Raw genomic sequence first — 20901 nt, forward strand, 5'->3', positions numbered from 1 at the left:
TGATACCTTTGTTTAAAGACTTCCAGTTGGCAACCAGTGCGTGAATGAATCAATTGCATAATCCAAAGAAGTAATGGCATAATATTGATCTTTGCAGAGGTGAAATCCAGTTCATAAAAGTTGCACCCTGACCGTGCTTCAGGACAGCAGGGTTACTTCTAGCTGTTTGCTCCTAACTCAGCATGAAAAGTATTTGCATAATATTCATGGAAACTGTGAAGACTGTGAGCTTGTGTTTGTAGTTTACAGATGGTGTGTTTTTGTATATTTATTCTTTGTAGGGGGAAAAAGGCAGACAACTGAGTACATAGCAAGCAGTGTGTACCCTCTCTCTCTCTCTCTCTGTCTCTCTCTTTCTCCTCCTGGTTTTACTCAAATATGTTGGCGAACCTCTAATAGGAAGATTTTGTTGATATTCCAGTTTGGAACATTATCAGATCAGCACAGTTAAGAGTCTCCACAAAAAATTCTCTGCTTTGGTCTGCCTGCATGTAATTCTATCTTCAATAAATGGTCAATGAAAGAACACGCTGTCATATGAGTGGGCCACTTGATACTACCAAGTAACACTCTCCTCTTTTTATCTATGTATCTATTTTCACTTCCCTATTTCTACTTCTTTATTGATTTTTTTAACAACATCATTCCTTAATCTTCCTTCTTGCTTCTGTATTTTTCTCTCTCTTTTTGCTGTTGACAAAAATTCAGATAGTAGTTTTTGCCATATTCTCTAACTGCATGTTTGTACCTTTGTTTTGTGTTTATGCACACTTCGATAAAATAAATACATTTGAAAAAGGACATTTAGTTTGAAGTATTCAGGCTGGTAAATGAAGTACACACAAGTTTAAATAAAATCATGGCATCTCCCAGATGATAGTCATGGGAGATGGATAAACATGGCTTACAGTAGAAAAGAAAGAAATAGTAAGGAGATACCTTCACACTGCATTGATACTGCCTCAGTGGTGCAATGAGCTGAATTGCTCTTCTTGTGTTTCATTGTTTCACCTTTGTATTTTGCCTCATTGCCTCTAACACAAGTCTTCAGTCACTGGAACTTTGTCACACAGCAACTACAGCTTAAATGTGGAGAACGTTTATATTGATAAATCTTTCAAACATTCAGCAGATCTTTGTTAAACTACAAGACACAAACTTAAGGTTTAAGGTTAAACTGTTCTGCACCTTCACATGTCTCTGTAAGGTGAGATGTTTCGCTGTAACCACGTGGTGGTGCCAAAGTCACATGGATTCCAAAATATCCGGTCTTGTCCACAGCAGAAAATGGTATGGCCTTTGTGCAGTCATCAGCACAAAGTTTGACCTTTTGCTGTGTGGTCAGGGCTGCTGCTTCAGCCAGCTCTCAAAGATCACTCACCAATGTGTTCTTTTTACTGACATGATTCAAACATTGATTCAACAGATTGTGTTTGCAAGTTGGGTGTCATTACTGTGTAAATTACAACAATAATACAAGTGTCAGGAGTTGTGTATGCATTCTACTGCCCTTCAAGAAAATCTCACAAGCTGCAGAGCAGCCATGTGATATGCCAGATTATCCTATCATCAGTAATAAAACAGTGAAAACTACCAGTTCTATGAGTGAGTTTACACATTTAAAGGGTTAAAAATGTGGACGTGTTGCTGAACAAAACCTGAACAGTGGCATCAAGCCTCTTACTTGTCTCCTAGACGGAGAGAGTAAGACTTCAAAGGTAGATCTTAGTCTGACTCTCTGCGCGGATGCGCACCGACCTTGGAGTCTCCAGACGCGCAGCGGAGGATTTTGCGCACTGAAGTCAAGCAGAGCTGAAGAGAGCGCACAGCGAACGGACTGCTGTCTGACTGACTGCAGTCCTGTCACTGGGATACGGGCTCACTTGGCTATACTTTACCGCGTGCATCATTGCCTTATTGATACCATTGTTTTGGATTAATTAGCGACAAGATAGCCTACAGTTTGTTTCGGTTTGGCTTGATTCGCAACTTAGATGAGTGTTGTTTCAACAGAGCCACTGAATGTAGCCGTTCCACCTTGTTTGTAGAGAAATCCAAGTGTCCCAACTGCCCTGGGAAAAACTCAACATCCTGAGAGACGGAGACGTTTGAGAGGATTTTAGGACTCTTTCCCGAAAGTGGATTGAACAAGGATGATTTGAACCGCCTTACCAAATTAAGTGAGGTATAACATTTGAAACACGGTAAGGAAAAGTTTGTATTTTCCTCCAAAGATATAATTCAAATGTACTGTATTTGTGGTCCTGTAACATTTAATAAAGGCGTTTTAAGCGATTTAACATCGTATGTATTTCCACTTTTCTCGCAGGTGATCACAGCAATGCTTCAAAGGCATGTGCGTCTGTCCCTCTCCAAATCTTCCAGAGAGGATTTAAGCGCCGCTCATTTTGAATAAGTCAAGAAGTCACCAAAGATGAGAGCTCTGCAAGCATTCCTGTTTCTTTTCCTCCTGCACCAGGTGAGGTGTGAGCTGGTTGAATTAAAATTAACACAATGTGTAGAAATATGTATGTGGCCAAGAAGCCTTTAAAGAGAAAGTTAGAGACACTAATGTGATTCCTGTTTTTTTGTAATCTTGCTGGTTCCTTATGAGACAATCGTTTGTCTTGTTTATATATTTGTATTATATATGTTGGTTTCATTTATATTTTGTTGTAATTTAGTTTATTGTAGATGTGCTCATGCAATGTCAAATTTATCAGCCACCACATAATGCCAAATGGCAATTCAATAAATTCCTGGCATGACATTTTAGTTGACAAGGTCATCAGCAGCCAATTTATTGGTCGACAAGAACTCCTCATTAAGTCTTACAGTGGGATTAGCTTGTTTTGTGTTATTTACAACTTGTGGGCCAATAATAAAATACAAAAAGTCCTACCATATGAACATGATTTTTTAAACATGATTTATTAAAATAAAGGGCACCTCAACACCTCTATATGATGATTTGTTTAATTTCTGCAGCCCATATAAACCATATTTTAGAAAGTTTAATAGCCAAGTTGATTGGATTTAATTTTACAGAATAGACTGTGGCTTTGTCAATAGCCATAATGTACAGTACCAAATGCAGCTAATATCCCTCCATAATAGCATCTGAATTAACTTATTGTTCCTATTTGGGGCTTTTCTTAGTAAACATTTAGATATAGAATATATTTTTGCCATGTTTATGCAACAATAATACAGACAGTTTACATTACAAGTTAATGTGAACATTATGCTCATTACATTATAATGAACAATTCAACAGTATTCTTAATTGAGAAGTTGAGCTAGTGTAGTTTTAAAAATCTTTTTACTATTCACTGAATATAAACTTGTATTTACTGATGTGCCTGCCTTAGCAGAGTTTTTAGTTTTAAGATAAGTGACCTTTAATATATTAAAAGCAACAATCAAATCTGCCTCTTCATTTATTCAACTATACCACATGGATATACGTGGTTAGCAATCATTTTATTTTATTTGGTTTGACCTTTCTGTTGAACCCCTTGACACTCCTGTAGTGTCTTTGACGTATTAAAATGGAGGCCAGCAAAAAACAAAAGGAAGTGAGAACAATAAGTGAAAATTGCAGAAACCACAGTTTTTCAAAGCCTGCGCTCTTTCCTCCTTTACAATTTACACAACATGATGAAATCACAAGTACCTGTGAATACACAGGAAATGATGTAGTATTTGCCAGAGACTGATTGTTTTAACCTTCTGGATATAATCTTCTTGTAGTCTAATTCTGTTTTTATTGCATGAATAAGCCCCCTAAAGAAAGATTGTGAGCTTTAGGGAAATTTAAAGGTCTTTTCCTGCTCTTTTTTTTCAACAGCTGTTGATGTCCTCTATAGGCAGTTGAATAAAGTGCGCGTTTTATCGTGATCATCCTCGCTTTACGGACTCTTGCCGTGTTCAGACCTGAACAGAAAATGCCATGTGATTGAAGAAGTTCTTCACATCTGTGTTATCCTCAAAGAGGGCTTCTCTAAAAGATAGCCTTGAACTGTACAGATGCAGCGGCAAAGTGCTGTCTGCTCTGGCTGCTGTTGTAATCAGCCTTGTGCCTATTGGGAGCTCTGCCTCCAGAGAGAGAGACAGGCTGCCTCCCTGAAGAGGCTCTTTTTATATGCCTCAGTGGCTTCCCTCCCAGCAGACCCACCACTGTCTGATGGGGGACATATCAGCCCACATCCATATTCCCCCACCTTCCGAAGGGTAAAAAATACTTAAATATCAGGCTGAATGAAAGCGTGAAATATGCACCAAAACGTCTTGAGACAATCTTCCTTTTTCTGCTTCATAGTTTACTATGATAAGGCACTGTAAGGATGTGATTGGGGTGACATGTGACAAAGTTGCAATGCTGGATTTCTACCCATGGTGTCACAGGATGCACCTCAGACAAGTGAGGCGCCAGGATGCCCTGTTAAACTGAAGAATACATTTTTATTACTTGAAGTAGAGGATCTGTAGTGATTCTTTAGTCTCACAGACATGCCATATCATCCAAAAAAAGAAAAGAGAACACAAACACTTTTCTTCCTCTTGCATCTTCATACACGCTCATAGCGAAAACACCCAGAACATGAATCAAATGGTGAAAATGTAACCCTGGCCCTAGCATCTGTGCCATACCCCAGGGACAAATAAGAGGGTCAAAGCCATCCTGGGAGAATCCATTCTTCCCCATGACATCTGCTGCCGTTATCCTCTGTGCAGCGACAGCAGAACAATGTAGATGAAGATAAAACATACTTGAGAGCCGTGCTCTCTGCTGTCGCCGTCTGCCCGTCCTGCCCTTCCTGCCCTGCCTCTATTCCACAGCTTTCATGCAGGGAAAGTGGACTGTTCAACGCCGCACGGAATTAAGTGTGTGAAGATATAGACAAAGTCCATTGCGCCTTTGTATCTTATTGCCGGGATAACAGCTCTTTGGTAATAATGTGTCATGACAAAGCATCTCTGTGGTCCATGCCAAGAGGATCAGCAGCGGTGGTGTTGAATGTATGGCTCCCTCCTGTGTTGCTGTAAATGTCGCCCAGGGTCGGACTGAGCGAGCATCTTGATAGAAGGGTGTGACGCACTTAAGAGACAAAGCGTGGCTGGTTACTAGTAAGCTGAACATGCCTTGTCCCTTGGATCTGCTACATGCTTGGAGTTCATCCCTGCAACTTTGATGTGAACTGATTTAAGGGATTACAAGTCATTCCTCAAGGGATTTAGCATTAGTCTCAACAGTTATATATTAATTTATTTACATCTAGCTCACTGGATTATTTTCTGTTCATCCATCAATGAAAGTGGAAGATCATCAGAACAAAAAAAAATCTGAATATGAAGTCGACTTGGTTCAGTTTTAGCTGCTAATATTATTGTAGAAAACTGCCAGAAGATTTTTTTTTCCCACTCGCAGTTTTTCTCTGCAGTGCTGGAGAGAGACAGTGAGGCTCCATTCAAAGTCAAAACGGGCTCTGGCAAGGACAACAGTTTTATCCCTGTCTTCATAACAAAACATAAATTCTACATAAATTCCCTCTCTAAGGGCTCTTTAACCCTTTTCCCCTTCCCCATGCTCAATTAGGTTTGGTTTTATTATTTATTTATTGTATATTTAAAGGCAACTAACACTGGGAAGTGTAATAAAATGTACAGTGGGGGGATTAGGAGCAGCTCTTTAATCTCACGCTTCTGATAATACTGCATGGGCTGATTGATTAGTTTTTCAGGAAGCTTATGTCAGAAAAACCTAATCCGTCTTTGGATTGTGCCAGCCTTGTAAGGTTCTCCGCGCTGCCACTTTATCATGGCGGCGAATTACAGAGCTGCTGGGCTGTGATAAGGTCCTCGTCTCTTTTACAGACCCCACCGCCCAACCCCCGGCACCCCCACCCCCATCCCCTCCCCGCCTTTCCCTCTGGACAATAAAAAAAATTGTGTTTATATTCTTCACATCCCTGCTCTGCCTGGTCTTCACATCAACCTCTTCCAGGATTTTGCCTTGTAAGAAAGAGAGAGAGAGAGAGAGAGAGAGAGAGAGAGAGAGAGAGAGTGGAACTTAAGTCTTCAAAACCCCACCAGAGAAATTGGGTGGGGAGAGAGAAAAATATGAGAGAAAACGGCAGACAGGCCAGTAGAAATTTCTGTGGAAGTCATTAAACATGGATTGGCAGAGTGAAGGGGCCTTGTATGCATGTGCTGCCTTTCCAGGAATCATTTTGGGGCTTACATGGTTCTGATGTGTATCTGTGCTCATATTGGGGTCACAATCTTTCTAGCCAGAAGGCTTGACTAGATAATCCCTCATAAACAATACTGTCTGTGGCATTTGCAGTCCTCAGACTGCATGTTGTCTCAGACCTCTGAAGGAAAGGTTGTCATTTCTGCGGGTTAGATACCTCAAAGGTAGCTTGCACACACTACAGGTTGTATTGACTGTATTGAGCCCTGCAACCTATTCCTTTTCCAATCATCAGTCATAACTGTGTGTGTGCTGCCAATAAATCCACGATAAAGGTCCTGAAATGAAGTTCCAAATGATTCATAGGTGTGACACAATTGCCCTTTGCATTGACAGTAACCATAATCTGGCTGCTGAGAGGACCATTAAAAACTTAAGTCAAACAATTACAAGCTGCACAATTACTTCCCCCCTAGCCTCTGTCATGATGTTAGGAGGAAGTGAAGTTCTGAACAGCTCTCTCAGAGCAAGTCACACCCACTCTCTGGTGCAGGAAACATTATGTTTAATATGATGTTGAGTTTCCCCGATCTTGGTCCACAGCTATGAATTTTTATGGGCGATGTGCAGCCCGAGGCAGTGTTAGATCTGGAGGCTCCGCTACCTTATAGCATTGTCATTACCGCTCTGCAGGGTTAGACATCCAGCACTCTCTGAAGCACAACCTCGCTGTTTAGCAGCTCTTTTTTTTACTGTCTGCTTCGCTTTTCACTGCTGTGCTGCAACAAAACAAAAGCTGGGAATCAGTTCATGTGCAGCAGGTATTTTGTCTAAATCTTATGTGGATGATAGAAAATCTTCTGAGGCATTGAGGTGTCACTTTCTCTTCTAGAAAATCAAATATTGCAATAGTTGTCTTGTTGCTGTGCGAGTTCTCCACTTATGTCTGAATTCAATCAAACTCGTGATGAGCTGTGCCATCACATAAAACTACGACTCTGGTAGGAACAGTAGCAAAATGTCTGCCTTTCAACATTTTCATATTTTCCAAACATATTCAAGTTCTTAATTACCACCTGGTTTGGTACTTTGAAGGAGGCAATCACATTACATGTCAGAGCTCAGGAAAATGATTGACCTCTTTAATTAAAACTGCGCTGCTTTCCTGTAAAAGGCAAGGTGTGACAGCTTAAGAATAAGTACAATAAATCTCCTTTCTGATTATTCTCAGTTTTGCATTTCCTTCTCTGCCTCCGGGCTTTGAGGCCTTTCTTTTCAGCTTGTCATTTCCAGCCCTAACAAAGCACTGTCAGCTCCCCTCTGTCTTTGTATATTTCTTGTGAAGTACCTGTCTTCAGAGCTACTCAGAGAGAAAAGGAAGCAACGTCTTTCCTAGTCGTGTTTTTTCTTCAAAGGGAGTTGTTTCTGTGAAATCAGACGAGGCACAATCTGCTTTGAGAACAGAAACATTTGCTCTGTCAAATTTAGTGGACGTCCGTTTGAGCAAATCAAGCAAAAACAGTTTGGAATAAAACACCCTATCATTTGCAGCATGGATTTGAGTTGTCTGTCTCTCTGTCTCTCTCTCAAACACACATGCACACGCACACACACACACACACACACACACACACACACACACACACACACACACACACACACACACTCAGACATAAAAGCTCAGTCAGAAAAACATTTAGTCTTGCTGAGATGAAAGTGGAAAAACTAAAACTGGAAACTTGAAGTGTTTCAGAAAAACAGGACATGTCTCCTCAAGTATTAGCTGAAGCGGTTTTACAAGCATGTTTGCCATTGTTGTACAAAGCAGACGGTGTTAAAAACTGGTCAAGAGAATGATAATTACACTGAGTCCAGAGTGCTTTGTGGTATTATCCTCCTGAATCCCTGATATCAGACATATGGAGCTGTGCTGCAGGTGTCAGGAGCCAGCACAGGAGTTGGCGCTTTGACCATGTAAGGGGATTATGAAACTGATGATGCGTTGAAAGGTAACGCCTGCCTAAAAGTGAAGTGTTCAGGGCTTTGCTGCTGTCACATGTGGCAGGTGCTGAGATAACACTGGTATCCAGATTACCTGGAGGCGCTGGTCCCAGAGCCTCTCCTCCTTCTTCTCTCCTAGTGGGATCTTTGCAAACACTTTCAAAACACCTGGCATCATCGCTGCATTTAAATCATTTCAGATTTTTGTGATGGCTATCATCATTTAGAGGTCTATTCCATCATAGAGTCTTGCAATTAAATAGATGTTGTGGGTTTTCTTGCTTTAAACAGCTGCTAGATGTGTACTGTGCTCAAATACAATTTAAAGTATTTATTATTATGGGAAAGTCTCATGCATTTATCAGCTAGTTGTAACTACTAGTTACTTTGCAGTCTTGAATTTCATATACATCATATAAATTAAACTTCCCATTAGTATGTAAAGCAATTAACGATAAATGTACAACAATGAAATGCTAAAATGCACACTCACAAGTGTGTACATAGGGTGTACTAACTATTCTGCTACATACATACGTTTTGATGTTTTACAAGTACTTTTAGCTGATAATGAATATCTTTACACTGTGGTATTGCTTCTATAAGTTAATCTACCTCCTCCCTCACTGGCTGCAAATTTAAAAATAATTTCATCACTGTTCAGTAATGACACGGCTTTGAGTTTCAGTTGACAGTTTTAGTGCCCCGTAGGTGTGATGAGGCCTTTTCCATGCTGATAAGAATACTATTGGAGCATATGAGGGGTCAAATTTAGAATTGAATTGAACATATTCTATGGTTCGCAAACTTTAGAATAAAACCTCTGGGTGTGGAATCAGCCCTCAAATAATTTCACCAAAAGAACAAAAAAAATGAAAAAAGGTTTAAGATTTCTTATTTTTTACTTTAAACACAAATGTGACAAAACTCACTCAAGAGGATAAAGCAATTACACTGAAAAGAAGAATCAACAATCATATTTAACTTCCTGCTGCCTCAGTTTTGGTTGGTTTACACAAGTTAATGTTTGTTGCAAGATAGTAATTTGGACACTTGATTGACTCCAATAGGCTCTGCATTATGGCACTATTGATATATTTTGTGTCCAACAGGTTACTGTGACAAAATCACTGACATGTATTTTACCCAACAGAAAACAGATGACATGAAGCCATGAAGGTGACTTTGGAATGGTTTCTAGGTATAAAAGGGCAGACCACTGAGTTGATCTAATACTTTGAGAGTGCTTTAGGAATGCTATAACAGGAGACGATTACACTCAGTAGACTTCAAACAAAGTTTGTCATTGAGGTCGGAGCTAAATGTGGTTTCATTTTCTGTTATTTGTCCAGTTTATTAGGGAACATTGAAGCACATTTCCACAATACTTTGTTGTCAGCTTCCACACTGCAGGAGAGGTGATTTGTGCAGTTTAGTGCATTGCCTTCTGTAGGAATATACTCCCTAATGACACTGAATGCTTCACTCTGAAGACTCTCGCAAACACCAATACAAGTCCACCAAACTCCTAAAAAGGTGAAGCGAGGCATGGTTAGAGAATATTGTGTGACTGAGCAAGAATAGAAAGACATTGACACTATAAACATGACATAGAACTCACATCATATGATTTATACTAGCCACAGGTGGGTTACGTTATGTTATATTAATCATAGGATGCGAGCAGCTCCGAGTGACATCATGAGCAGTCAGATAATATTTTGCCAAGACATGTGTGCAAAAATAGGCTCGTAAACATAGTTAATTTCAGTTGAATATATGAGGTGCACATGCGTTATAACATTATGAGGACCTTGTTTTGTTGTGCTGCGATTGTGTCAGAATAAAATAGGACTTGTGTGGACAGGGAATGTTCATAGAGAAGTGGTCTGCATATTTATGATTTCTTGAATAAGGAAGTGGACAGCAGTTTGTGCTCTTGCTCTCTATCACAGCTTCTGTTGTCCTTTCACTTCGCCACAAGAGAGGTCATAGTTCAGGGACAGCGTCGGATCAACAGTCCTGGAGCTGGTAGAAATAATGTGTCTTGTTCAAGGACAGTTCCGCAACACTTATATATATTGTTGAAAGAAATGTTTTTTTCAAACATTGGCCATAAAGCATGGAGTAGTCCCTATTTATAATTTACACTCGCAATTTCCAATATTTCCATGTGCCTGCTTAATGTTTAGGCTTGCATGAAGCTGCAATTGAACACTGCCCACACGCCCCCCCGCGCATGGCTGGAATGCGTCAGAGCGACTGATGTAACCCTCATGTTCTTCGGCATTCATGTTTGTCTTATGACGACTGACAACTCACCTTAAACACTCCTGCACTTCTTTGGTCCTGTAGGAAAATTCTACTCACAACACTGACCAACATGAGAAGAAAACAGCCGTAACAGAGCTGGCCAGGAGCAGCAGCACATTGTTTCTCTCTGCAATCTGTACAGTCACGGTTACAGTGTCCTTCAGATCATTGTGGTTTCAACCCATGTTTGAGTCCATTTAATGGGACACAATAAGAAAACAAACAAATGTGCACTATTATTACACAATTAAGTTTTGTGCATTTTGATGTTAGCAGCTTGTTTTTTTAATATCACTCACTCTAATAATGGATACCTCCCCACCTCTCTACCACAGCATCCTGATAGCGCTAGCATACTTAAATATTATGTTTCATACCATGCATGCTCCTCTGGTTTTTCCACTACAATTGTCAGCAGTAATGGGCAGAAGTGATGCACTGTGGACAGACAGAAATGGTGCTACTGCTGTGAGTATAGTAATGAAAACATCAGCATCACTTGCCTTTCGGCTTTTCATTCCCTCTCCTCACACCATCAACACTCGTATAACAATCGTACCATACCAGCACCTGACTGTTTGGACAGTCAAATGCTGACAGTCTGGTGTAAACGTACAGAAGTGTCGACAGGATGAGTTTTTAGGCCTTTGGAGGTCGGCATGACCATTACACAACCATTTAAATATTGTTTTATAGATATGATGTATTGTATCTATACGTGTTATAAGAAAAGAAATAGATCTCACCCTTACTAGGCTCCATATGTAATAATCCATCAGATTCTGGATGCTGTCAACATTCAAATTATACAAAGTATTTAGCGATCTATAACATCTTAAGAAGGAGTGTTAAGATTTTAGAGGCTGTGGTCTGTCTCATTCTCACAGAGGTCAGGTGCTAATGGCCTAAAGGATTATACTGGAGGGGAGTAGATATGCTACATGCACACGCACACACTAACCGTAGCCTTCTGTGATTGGTAAGGTGCCCCCGGTGTGGATTTGCTGCTGCGATCCACCACAGCGCTGAAGCACCTGCCATGTGTTCCCCTGGACGGCCTCTGATTAAAAGTGATGGCTCTGGAGCGTGAGGCTGTTCCAGCGATCAGAGCACCAATCTATTCTTCAGCAGCGTGTAGACTCTCACTCTGGGCTGCCTAAGCGCCTCCAGGGCCTTCTCTCCTGCAACCGGCTCTGGGTGTGAATCATTACAAATGATATGCCCTGTAACATCAGGAGGAAGATGGCTGGGGAAGGATGTGGGGCAGGGGATTGCGGGCTGCGAATGGTTTTTAATGTGAGTCATGTCATGTTAGATGCTTGAAAGCAAGAGGCTGCAGTCAATCCAGCTCTGCAACAATCGGTGGTCTAAGGCTAGCAGCACCGGCTGAGCAGCTCTAATATAGCAGGTGTTGTGTTGCAATAGTGCTGGGGAAGGCAGTGGTGAAGCCGGTGTAATTTCCGTGGAACGTCCAGATTTTTACTACGTAGAAGCGCATCAAGTTAATGAAGCTTCAGACACAGAAAATTAGCAGAGAAATGAATTGCACCACCAAAGTGAGGTCAATTTGCACAGATAAATCCATGAAGAACAGTGGAGTGCATCATTGGAAGTGCTCTGCTTGCACTGATGAGCAGGTTAATTGCCCATTCTGTTTATTGTGAGAAAGATGCCTGAAACCAATTTTCCCCAGACGCATATCCCAACCTTATGTGCCGGGGAAAAAACAAAAAATCAACGATGGGAAACTCAAAAACAGATTATTTTAGCTCACTGATACAAGAAAGTTGGTAATGAAGATGACGCAGAAGCTCTCACACAGAACAAAAAAAAGGGGAGACAAAAAAGATACAGAAAAGCAGCTCTTAGATCACGAGTGGCGGCCACATTGTCAACTATGCCAGGTTGAGAGAGACTCAAAACAACACTGTAGCCTTGCCCGCGGCCCTGAACCCATCACAGCCAAGCACAATGTCGCCGTCTGCTCGCTGCAAATGCATTTTAACAGCATCTCTTCAGATGATCCAGAAGCCAGATGTCACTGCCTTCTTAATAACTTTCTAGAGGCTAGTTCTGGTCACTGTGGCAATTACCTTTATGTCAGGCCTCTAAAAGATATGTCTACCCACGGGACAAGCAGGGAGCCAGCTCCATAATGCTCATTACAGATGAATGTCGAGGCTGATTCATTCTGACTCAGTGTGTGGCTCGCTGCCGTTCAGACCACTGTCAGTATTTAAGTTCCACTAATACCTCTGGATGTTATTGATTGACACAACATTAAATCAAATATACAGTATGTGTTGCCTTAACAAATGATCATTGAACTATACTAGTGACGTTTGTGCATGTTTGTTAGGCAGGTCATAGAGATATAAAAATAGCAGTAAAAACACACAAAAACAACAAGTAGGAGTTCATTGAAACATGTTCATGAAAACAAGAAGATATTAGTTTTTAAAGGAGAAATATACAGCCCCTAGCATTTAATATCTATGAAATACTTCACCTCAAGGGCTTAACTCAGATTTTATGCAACATTAACTGGTTTTATTCAAGGCAGTTTGGGAAATGACTTTAAAACTAAAGGTAGCACCTCTGCAGTAACAATATTTTGCACTTTATCGCACAGCCAAGCTGCATAGACACAGAGAGTTTTACTCAGCGGTGAATATACTTTTGACACACGCAAAAGACTGTGACAAGAAGATCTAGTGCAATAATTGCTTGAGAAGTAAGATAAAAGGCTGGAGAGCACCCAACTCTGCCTCAACCACAAATAACTCACATTTTCCCTATACTGATATAAGAAGGAACAGCCTGTCACTGACAGCTACACTAAGTTGCGGAACTTTTATGCTGACATACGTATCAATGAGGGAAAATGTACGGTATACTTTGGTACACTTTTTTTGGCCAATATTGATGATACACCAATACTGATATTTGATCTGATTATGATATTTTTTAAAACACAAAATGCATAATAAAAAAACAATCATTATAAATAGGGATCCTTTAAATTTGGTTTGAAATCTCTACTTTTTTGCTCAATACAGTTTATTTACTTTCAGCCAATTATACATCAGAAATAAACTAAAGGGGTAAAATCCGTAAACCCCAACACTGGCCTCAAAAAATACTGCAAAAACTTTAATTTCATTTACACAGCACTTTATTAGGTGAAAAGGTTTTTAACACAAACAGACATATATAGAATAAGAAATGTGGTGTCTATGACACGTACATTTCTGTGCCTTTGCTCCTTAGATTACAGAGGTGTAAATTACCGGTATGCACTCTGTCAGTGGTGATGCAAAAATAGTTTTAAAAAAGTTTCATTTTTCTTTGACTATGTGTGAGTGTTTATTATGCATACTATCTGTATATATTCCAATTATATTAGGAAATGTCAGCCATAAGCAACTTCAGTATAAAAAATAAAAACTTGTGTAAATCAGAATGCACTGTTTTTGTTCATACTGGTAAATATCCATTAAAATTACTGCCAGCATTTATAGCTCACCCACCACCATGTTTACTGCTGTATAACTAAATGTACTCTTTGATAAGGCCGACATACCTCTGACTGCTGTGGTTTATAGATGTAGTCTCTCTGCTTGAGGGTGTTAGGTTCATGCACCGCTCTGTGTTTTTGTTCAGGAGGTACAGGAAAAGGAAGAAGCTAAACCACACAGACTGATATCTGCGACGTCTGGCACTAGTCACTTTGCCTTGTGCTGCTGAAATGAGGTCTGGTGTTTTCAGCTCCATAAGTCTGCAGTTATTATCATAATAATGTCTTGTTTCAAGTCGCCCCGAAATGCCTCTAGCACGGCAGCACCGATTAAGAAATCTTAATTAAGCTTTTGTAGATTCTCCTTCATCAGACCTTGCCTCTTTTTTTCCTTCTCCACAGCGTCTTGTTGTACAAAAACTCGGATTCCTTTAGTCTGCTTTTAAGAGACACCACTTACGTCTAAATGAACGAGGTGTGTTAGGGTGTGTTGGTGCTGCATGTGTGCAGGGAGACAGCGAGGGAGAAAGAAACCATAGCCCATGTGTCAGTGCAAGCTTTCAAGTTCCCAGTGCTTCCTCCCTCTCGGGGCATTTAAGTATTACATATCCCTCTGCTGATCCCCTTGTTGTCACAGCAATTTCCCCAGTTGCTCATCATACTTAAACTCCTCTCTCATTTCCATTATAATCATCCCATACAAAGCTCACCTGAGATTTACACTGAAAGACAAAATTTGGTTTCACCTCTTAAGCTGCGCAGCATGACACCCAATGTGTAACGGATATAACAGCTTGGGCTGGTGGGAAGTAGAGTGCCGCGTCTTCTTTGTTCACAGCAGTGAAGAAATGTTGCGGTTGGGAGCCTGCAGTCCCACAGATTTTATGTTCAGCATCGTGATGTTGTAAGAGTCAAATCAAATTAACAGCTGAGCTCACACGAGGTATTACTAAGTGGCAGTATAAGTGAGGGAATACTGCCACTGAAATTGGTTGATTAAATGACTGTGGATGTGATAAACCTCACGGAGAGGCATTATTACAGTGTTGCCTCATTCATCCATGTTTACAGGGAGCAACTGTCTTAATTAAGCAATGTGAGGGCTGATAGATGGGTCAGGCTCACTCTCTGTGGGAGACACATTGATTTCACATTACATATCCAGATACCCAAAGCCATTACGTCCTGCTTGCCACATTAAGGTGTTACTGTCTAGGACGTAAGCAGCCTAGTAAAGAGAAGCTCTAATCGTAAGATATATAGTTGCACAAGACAAGATGTATGTAACACTTTTACATGTGGAATGGAAATTCCTGTCATGTTAGTGTGACAAAACAAATTGTAACAGACAGACCTAGTTTGTTAGCTTTGTACACATGTGCCTCAGTTAGGCTTACAGCAAAATTATAATTAGTCTGGAAGTAGTGCACAGCAGCTCAGTGAGAATTCAAACAGCCGCTGCTCGGTGCTTTCAACATCTGCTTCCCTCAGTGATCCCTACAACCGGGCCTGGGGAAAGCCGGCACTACTAATTACTAATAAAACTAGCTAAGCTTATTGCCGTGAATTATTAAAGCTTTATCTGAAGTGGACCAGGAATCGCTCCTGAAGCTAAAAGGCTTTAGGGTACAAGGAGGGATCACAGTTCATTGCTGCGTCTGGATTAGCACTTAGCACATACTTTACCATGCTGCTGCAGAAGCCTGTGTTATTGTTGGGAACCATTACAAGCTAAAGTTCATACGCCTGGGGTTTCTAAGAATAGCACCGCTGATGTGAGACCAGCTCACAACTTAAGTCCAGAGGATTTTCATTGTCATGTCATCTGACAAGTTGTCCTAAAATATTAGAAGCTTTATGCAAAGCTGAGTCCAGTTAAAGTTCATGAGTGCATGCAAAAGGATTCCCTTGTCCTGTGTTGTGTATTTCTTGTTTTTCACCCTCTTTGGTGCAACTAGTGTCTGTAAATAGTTTCATTAGATGCAATTAAATTGCAAGTTTGTATACCTTATTGTACTTTTTACTTTACTCAAACTAAGGTCACAGTTGCACAGTAATTTAATTAAATGTAATAAAATTATTGTTAATGCCATTTTGGTGGGCTTAACTACTGGAACAACAACTACATAGACTGCCTTTTGGGGTCTTACTGGAAAAAAAAAAATACTTTAAACTAATGCCTCTCTGTCTTAATTCAAACTCATTTGACCAACCAGACCCCCTTTCTCTTTCATGGTTATTGTAAAGGTATGCCCAGGCAATGCCAGTCACACCGCACAGGCCTGTCGCCAGCATCCCCAGCCACCACACACGATAGCATCATATAAAGAAGGGACTGTACACTGACGTTTACGACAACAGGGACTTTGCTCAGATCAGTGTTGTAGCCGGTGGTTCAAATGGTTTTAAATGATCGAAGTTGTGTATTTTATTAAGGTCAGATGTTACAAAACTGACAAGAAAGACATATGAGGCTCGTGCAGATGGCGGTGAAGTCAGTGAAACTGCTGTTTGAATGTTGCAAGGTAATAATGTTTTTACTGTGTCAAGTTGTGATGATCGTAAAAAGAGAGGGAAGTAGACTGGCTCTGTCTAAAGGAAGTGCATAAACTGGTGAGCTTTAGAGGTGCTGGACGGAGTCAGGCAAGATGTTTCTCGTGTTTCCAGTCTTTGTGTGAAGCTAAGCTAACTGCTGCTCGCTCTTGCCTCAACTTTCTCATGGCCATTGACCCATCTAACTCTAGACAAGGAAGTGAATAAGTGTATTTCCCAAAACATCGGAAAAAAATTCCTTTAACTTCAAGAAAAAGATAACGTTCCTCACATTTGTTTTTACTCAGGTTGCATTGGTTTTAATGTTCTGTATTTATATTTGTAAAACTAAACATTCATATTTCAAGTATTTTGATTAGTAGTTGAATGCAGTTTTTGTCGTTACCTAGTTAAGTAAATAATTAAGTTCAATGCTTGCATCCAGAATCTGGCAGATAATGGACACACCACATGTAAAAAATTATAGAATCCTTACTTCAGCAGTGAATTTAGGCTTTTTTGTTTTTCCTAGGTTTTATTGAAAGCACAGAAAATTCAGGAAGGCAAAAGAGAAAAGAAATTTCATTGTGCCAAAGTGTCTGTCCTGAACAAAAGACTGAGCACTCCTTCAGTAATCTGATTACAGTCTGATTTTTTTCCTCTTCAGCTTTAGTACTGAAATCTTGTTATTTTTACAGTGCAATCACCAGTGATAAGTTGTCAATCAGAATTTCTGTCATATGTCTGGTCTGTAAAAGGCATTACTGCCCATATCAACTACTTTGTGCTTTTTTGTAAGTTTTCTGAACAAACTAGAAACATTAAAAGGATTAGTCTACTGTTTCCTTCCTCAGATAGCCCAACCCAAACCCAATGTTCAAACAACTCTAAAATATTTGTCACATAATTATTGTGTCACAATAATCAGCAACAAAGTATTGCATAATTATATTTCAAAAAATGTTTTATGTCACTTCATGTTGTTTTTCTGTCTACCTCTGCTCTGCTATCTCTGAAGGTCACATGCAGGAAAGCGCATGGAGGAGCCACGGAGCTCATCGAGTGGGGCGACAGTGATAATGAACAGATGATTTCTCCCACGGCAGCCAGTCCACGGATCCTCAACCCCCTGCGCTTGTTTGCCAGGGGCTCCCCCGGGTTCAAGAGCAACATGAGGGAAATTACATATTTACAGAACATGGAGGACTTCTGGGACTGGTTATCTAACCAGACAGATGTTCAGGGTGCACAGGCCAGAACTAAACGCAGGCCCATCGTGAAGACTGGCAAGTTCAAAAAGATGTTTGGTTGGGGGGACTTCCACTCCAACATCAAGACTGTCAAGCTCAACCTGCTGATCACAGGGAAGATTGTGGACCACGGGAACGGCACTTTTAGCGTTTACTTCCGTCACAACTCCACGGGTCTGGGGAACGTGTCGGTCAGCCTGGTGCCGCCCTCGAAGGTGGTGGAGTTTGAGATTGCCCAGCAGTCCACGCTGGAGACCAAAGACACCAAATCATTCAACTGTCGCGTTGAGTATGAGAAGACGGACCGCAACAAGAAGACTGCCCTGTGCAACTTTGACCCGTCCAAGGTGTGCTATCAGGAGCAGACGCAGAGCCATGTGTCCTGGCTGTGCTCAAAACCCTTCAAAGTCATTTGCATCTACATAGCCTTTTACAGTGTAGACTATAAACTGGTGCAGAAAGTATGCCCTGACTACAACTACCATAGTGACACTCCCTACTCCTCCACAGGGTGATCTAGCTTGTTGTTAGTATGCACCAAACTTTTGTTTGATCAAATAATGTAAATGTCAGCCCCTAAGCTCCTTGTCCCGAAATACCTAACTACCTGAGACATGTTGCAGGAAGTGCAACTTACACTGGGGGGGGGGGGGGGGGGGGGTTACAAAACTTTTGTATATACTGCAGACAAGTATACAAATCTAACATTTGAGATAGTTGGGTGTTCAGGGACTTGGTTTTAGGGGTTGACTTGGGAATCAGAGCTAGCTACCAACCTAGGGTGACTCCTCCCCATCACAACAGCACATGTTCTCTGCAAACCACTGGTATAATTAGCATGTTGTCCAGATGTTTTCTTCAAGGCTTGACAATAGGCGAGCAGCCTCCCAGCTGGAAGCGCATAGCTGGCTTGTGTGCCAGTGCTGCATTCATGCCAACATTCTCAAACTATTTCTTCACCTCATTTCAAAAGTCAGTTATGGGATGAAATATGACAAAACTTTGAATAATGTTAATAATTACCGGGACATTTGCAGTTATTCAACGGGGCATAAAATTAGATATTTCACATTTGAAAATCCGCTGCATTTAGACTTATTAGTCAAAATGATCTGTTCATTGCATTCAAAGTAGAGCTAACATCCATTTGTACCTGTTAACTGAACACAAGCAGGACAGTGTCTATTCTTTCAGATTAGTCTGATCAATGGGTATTTTTTCAAGTAGCTCTGAATAATTAGAATGGCCTTACAATTTATCTTCAAACTCTTCATATCTTTCTTTATATGGACTAAAATAGAGTTAACTGATAATGTACCCATGACAAAATAAATGGATCCAACAGATCTAATCCAAAAGCAAGCAGAGAGCATAATGATAAATCATTACGCCTACGTATGTAGGTACTCATCCATGTATAACCTGGCTGCTGCCTTGTGTGTTCCTTAAAATGTGTTGGTTTTCTGCTGCAATCATCATAAGGCATGTATATGCTAAACTAGTCTGAAATCCAACATCTGTGTTTGCAGGATGCACTTTGAGGCATGAGCCTGCCGAGCAGGCCCCGCAGTGGATTAATGTGTCAGGAGAGGCGGGGGGAATGCGATAATTGCAGGACAGGTGGATTTAGTGAGTCTGGCAGACAATTATCAGCACTTTGTCATGGTCCTGCCACTAGCCTTGACATTACCTGTCTTTAATAGGCTTTAATTAGCCTGGGAAATTTCATTTACCTAAGACGTGTAAGTGTGGAGAAACCCAAAAAAAAGTACTGAATCTGTCTGGAATTTTAATAAGAAGTGGGACTAAATTTGAAAATGTCAGACATTTCCCTGTTGTAGAACAGGCTTAAAGTGACTGACTTTTGTGTAAAAGTGGAAAACATCCATCTTGTAGTAAATGGTGAAATGTGCTTTGACTTATAAATCACAAAAAAAGTTTAAAAAGCTTCTGTTGAAAACCACCAACACGTCATAAGGTGTTGATTGCGTATATACCAGGCTTTTTAGGCTAGGGCATGTGCCACTGACTATCACATGGCAATTGTTTCTGTCAATGTTACTTTATTTGCTGTATCTCATATCTTTCCCTGTCAGCTGTAAATGATCCTGTCCCATTACACACATGAGGAGTATGGTGTATGATAAGGAAATTACTAAATCCGAGTTGATCTATGTTGATGTTTTAGTTCCACTCCTTTGTGCAAATGCTGTGTATTAATGTGTAACTCTAAAACTAAACGTGTTTACTTATGGCTTCAGAGTAAACAATGTCAATTTATTCTAATTTGTCCAGAGAAATATATCAATAACTATACTGTTCCTTATTTTTGGTGTTTGTTAAGCGCTATCATGTAGATAGATGTCATATTTATTGCTTATGGTTATAGATTGTTTTGATTTAAATTGTTGTGATCCTTGCAGATTGTATGTATTTTGATTTCCTGCTTGCTTAATCTTGTTTAAACAGTTTTCCCTGTAAAATAGGAAATAAGAGCACTGCTGTGTGTATAGTGTAAGTAAAAATGTTCATTTTGGAATATTCAATTTCAACTGGGGTTCATTTTGTTAAAATGAAATTGTAAAGCTCAATTTAGGTTTTTATGGCATTAAACCTTATTTGAACTTGGCTCACAGCATATTGCCACACTGAGTCAGCCCCAGTCTGTCGGTGCTCACAGTTGTCTCGTTTCATTCCTACAAGGACTTCTCAACAGGATAAACACACCATTTTAAGAGGTACATTTCAGAGTAGCTTTTTAATGGGCAATAAATCTGTGTCCACAGGCGTGGATGATACCAGAGGCACACCTCAGGGAGCACATCCATTTTGCTGTGGCCATCAGGGACAGGGGTCTTTTCATTCGCTTCCATTACTCTTATCTGATCAGGATGAGGCACCCACTCCTTAGCCATCAAGTCACACCAGGCTTTCCTGCTGTACACATCCAAATCCTTGAAAAACTAAGAGGAATGTTAACATACATTTGACTTTCCATGATTTTCAATAGTGATATTACACTCAAAATAATAAATTACTTAATAATTGTCAGCCTACTGCCCATGTTACACACTGATCTGACAATTTATACC

The 20901-nt window shown here is 40.4% G+C and overlaps 1 protein-coding gene across 1 annotated transcript; it reads left to right on the forward strand.

Moving 5' to 3' along the window:
• The first annotated feature begins 1211 nt into the window (after positions 1-1211).
• nxph2a (neurexophilin 2a) lies at positions 1212-18454 on the forward strand. Its single transcript, XM_038720202.1, has 3 exons — positions 1212-2204; positions 2330-2479; positions 17578-18454. The coding sequence occupies exons 2-3, from the start codon at positions 2435-2437 to the stop codon at positions 18322-18324; spliced, it is 792 nt and encodes a 263-aa protein (XP_038576130.1). The 5' UTR covers positions 1212-2204; positions 2330-2434; the 3' UTR covers positions 18325-18454.
• Positions 18455-20901: the final 2447 nt, after the last annotated feature.

Source organism: Micropterus salmoides, unplaced genomic scaffold, assembly GCF_014851395.1.
Source record: "Micropterus salmoides isolate LMB-PRFRI ecotype aquatic unplaced genomic scaffold, ASM1485139v1 Ms_hic_scaffold_15, whole genome shotgun sequence".
Classification (NCBI taxonomy): Eukaryota; Metazoa; Chordata; class Actinopteri; order Centrarchiformes; family Centrarchidae; genus Micropterus; species Micropterus salmoides.

Excerpts from the sequence above, each read along its gene's own strand:
- nxph2a (XM_038720202.1), top strand. The coding sequence starts at position 2,435 with ATGAGAGCTCTGCAAGCATTCCTGTTTCTTTTCCTCCTGCACCAG. Across the intron at positions 2,480-17,577 it reads TTCTTTTCCTCCTGCACCAG|GTCACATGCAGGAAAGCGCA; the intron begins GTGAGGTGTGAG and ends CTATCTCTGAAG.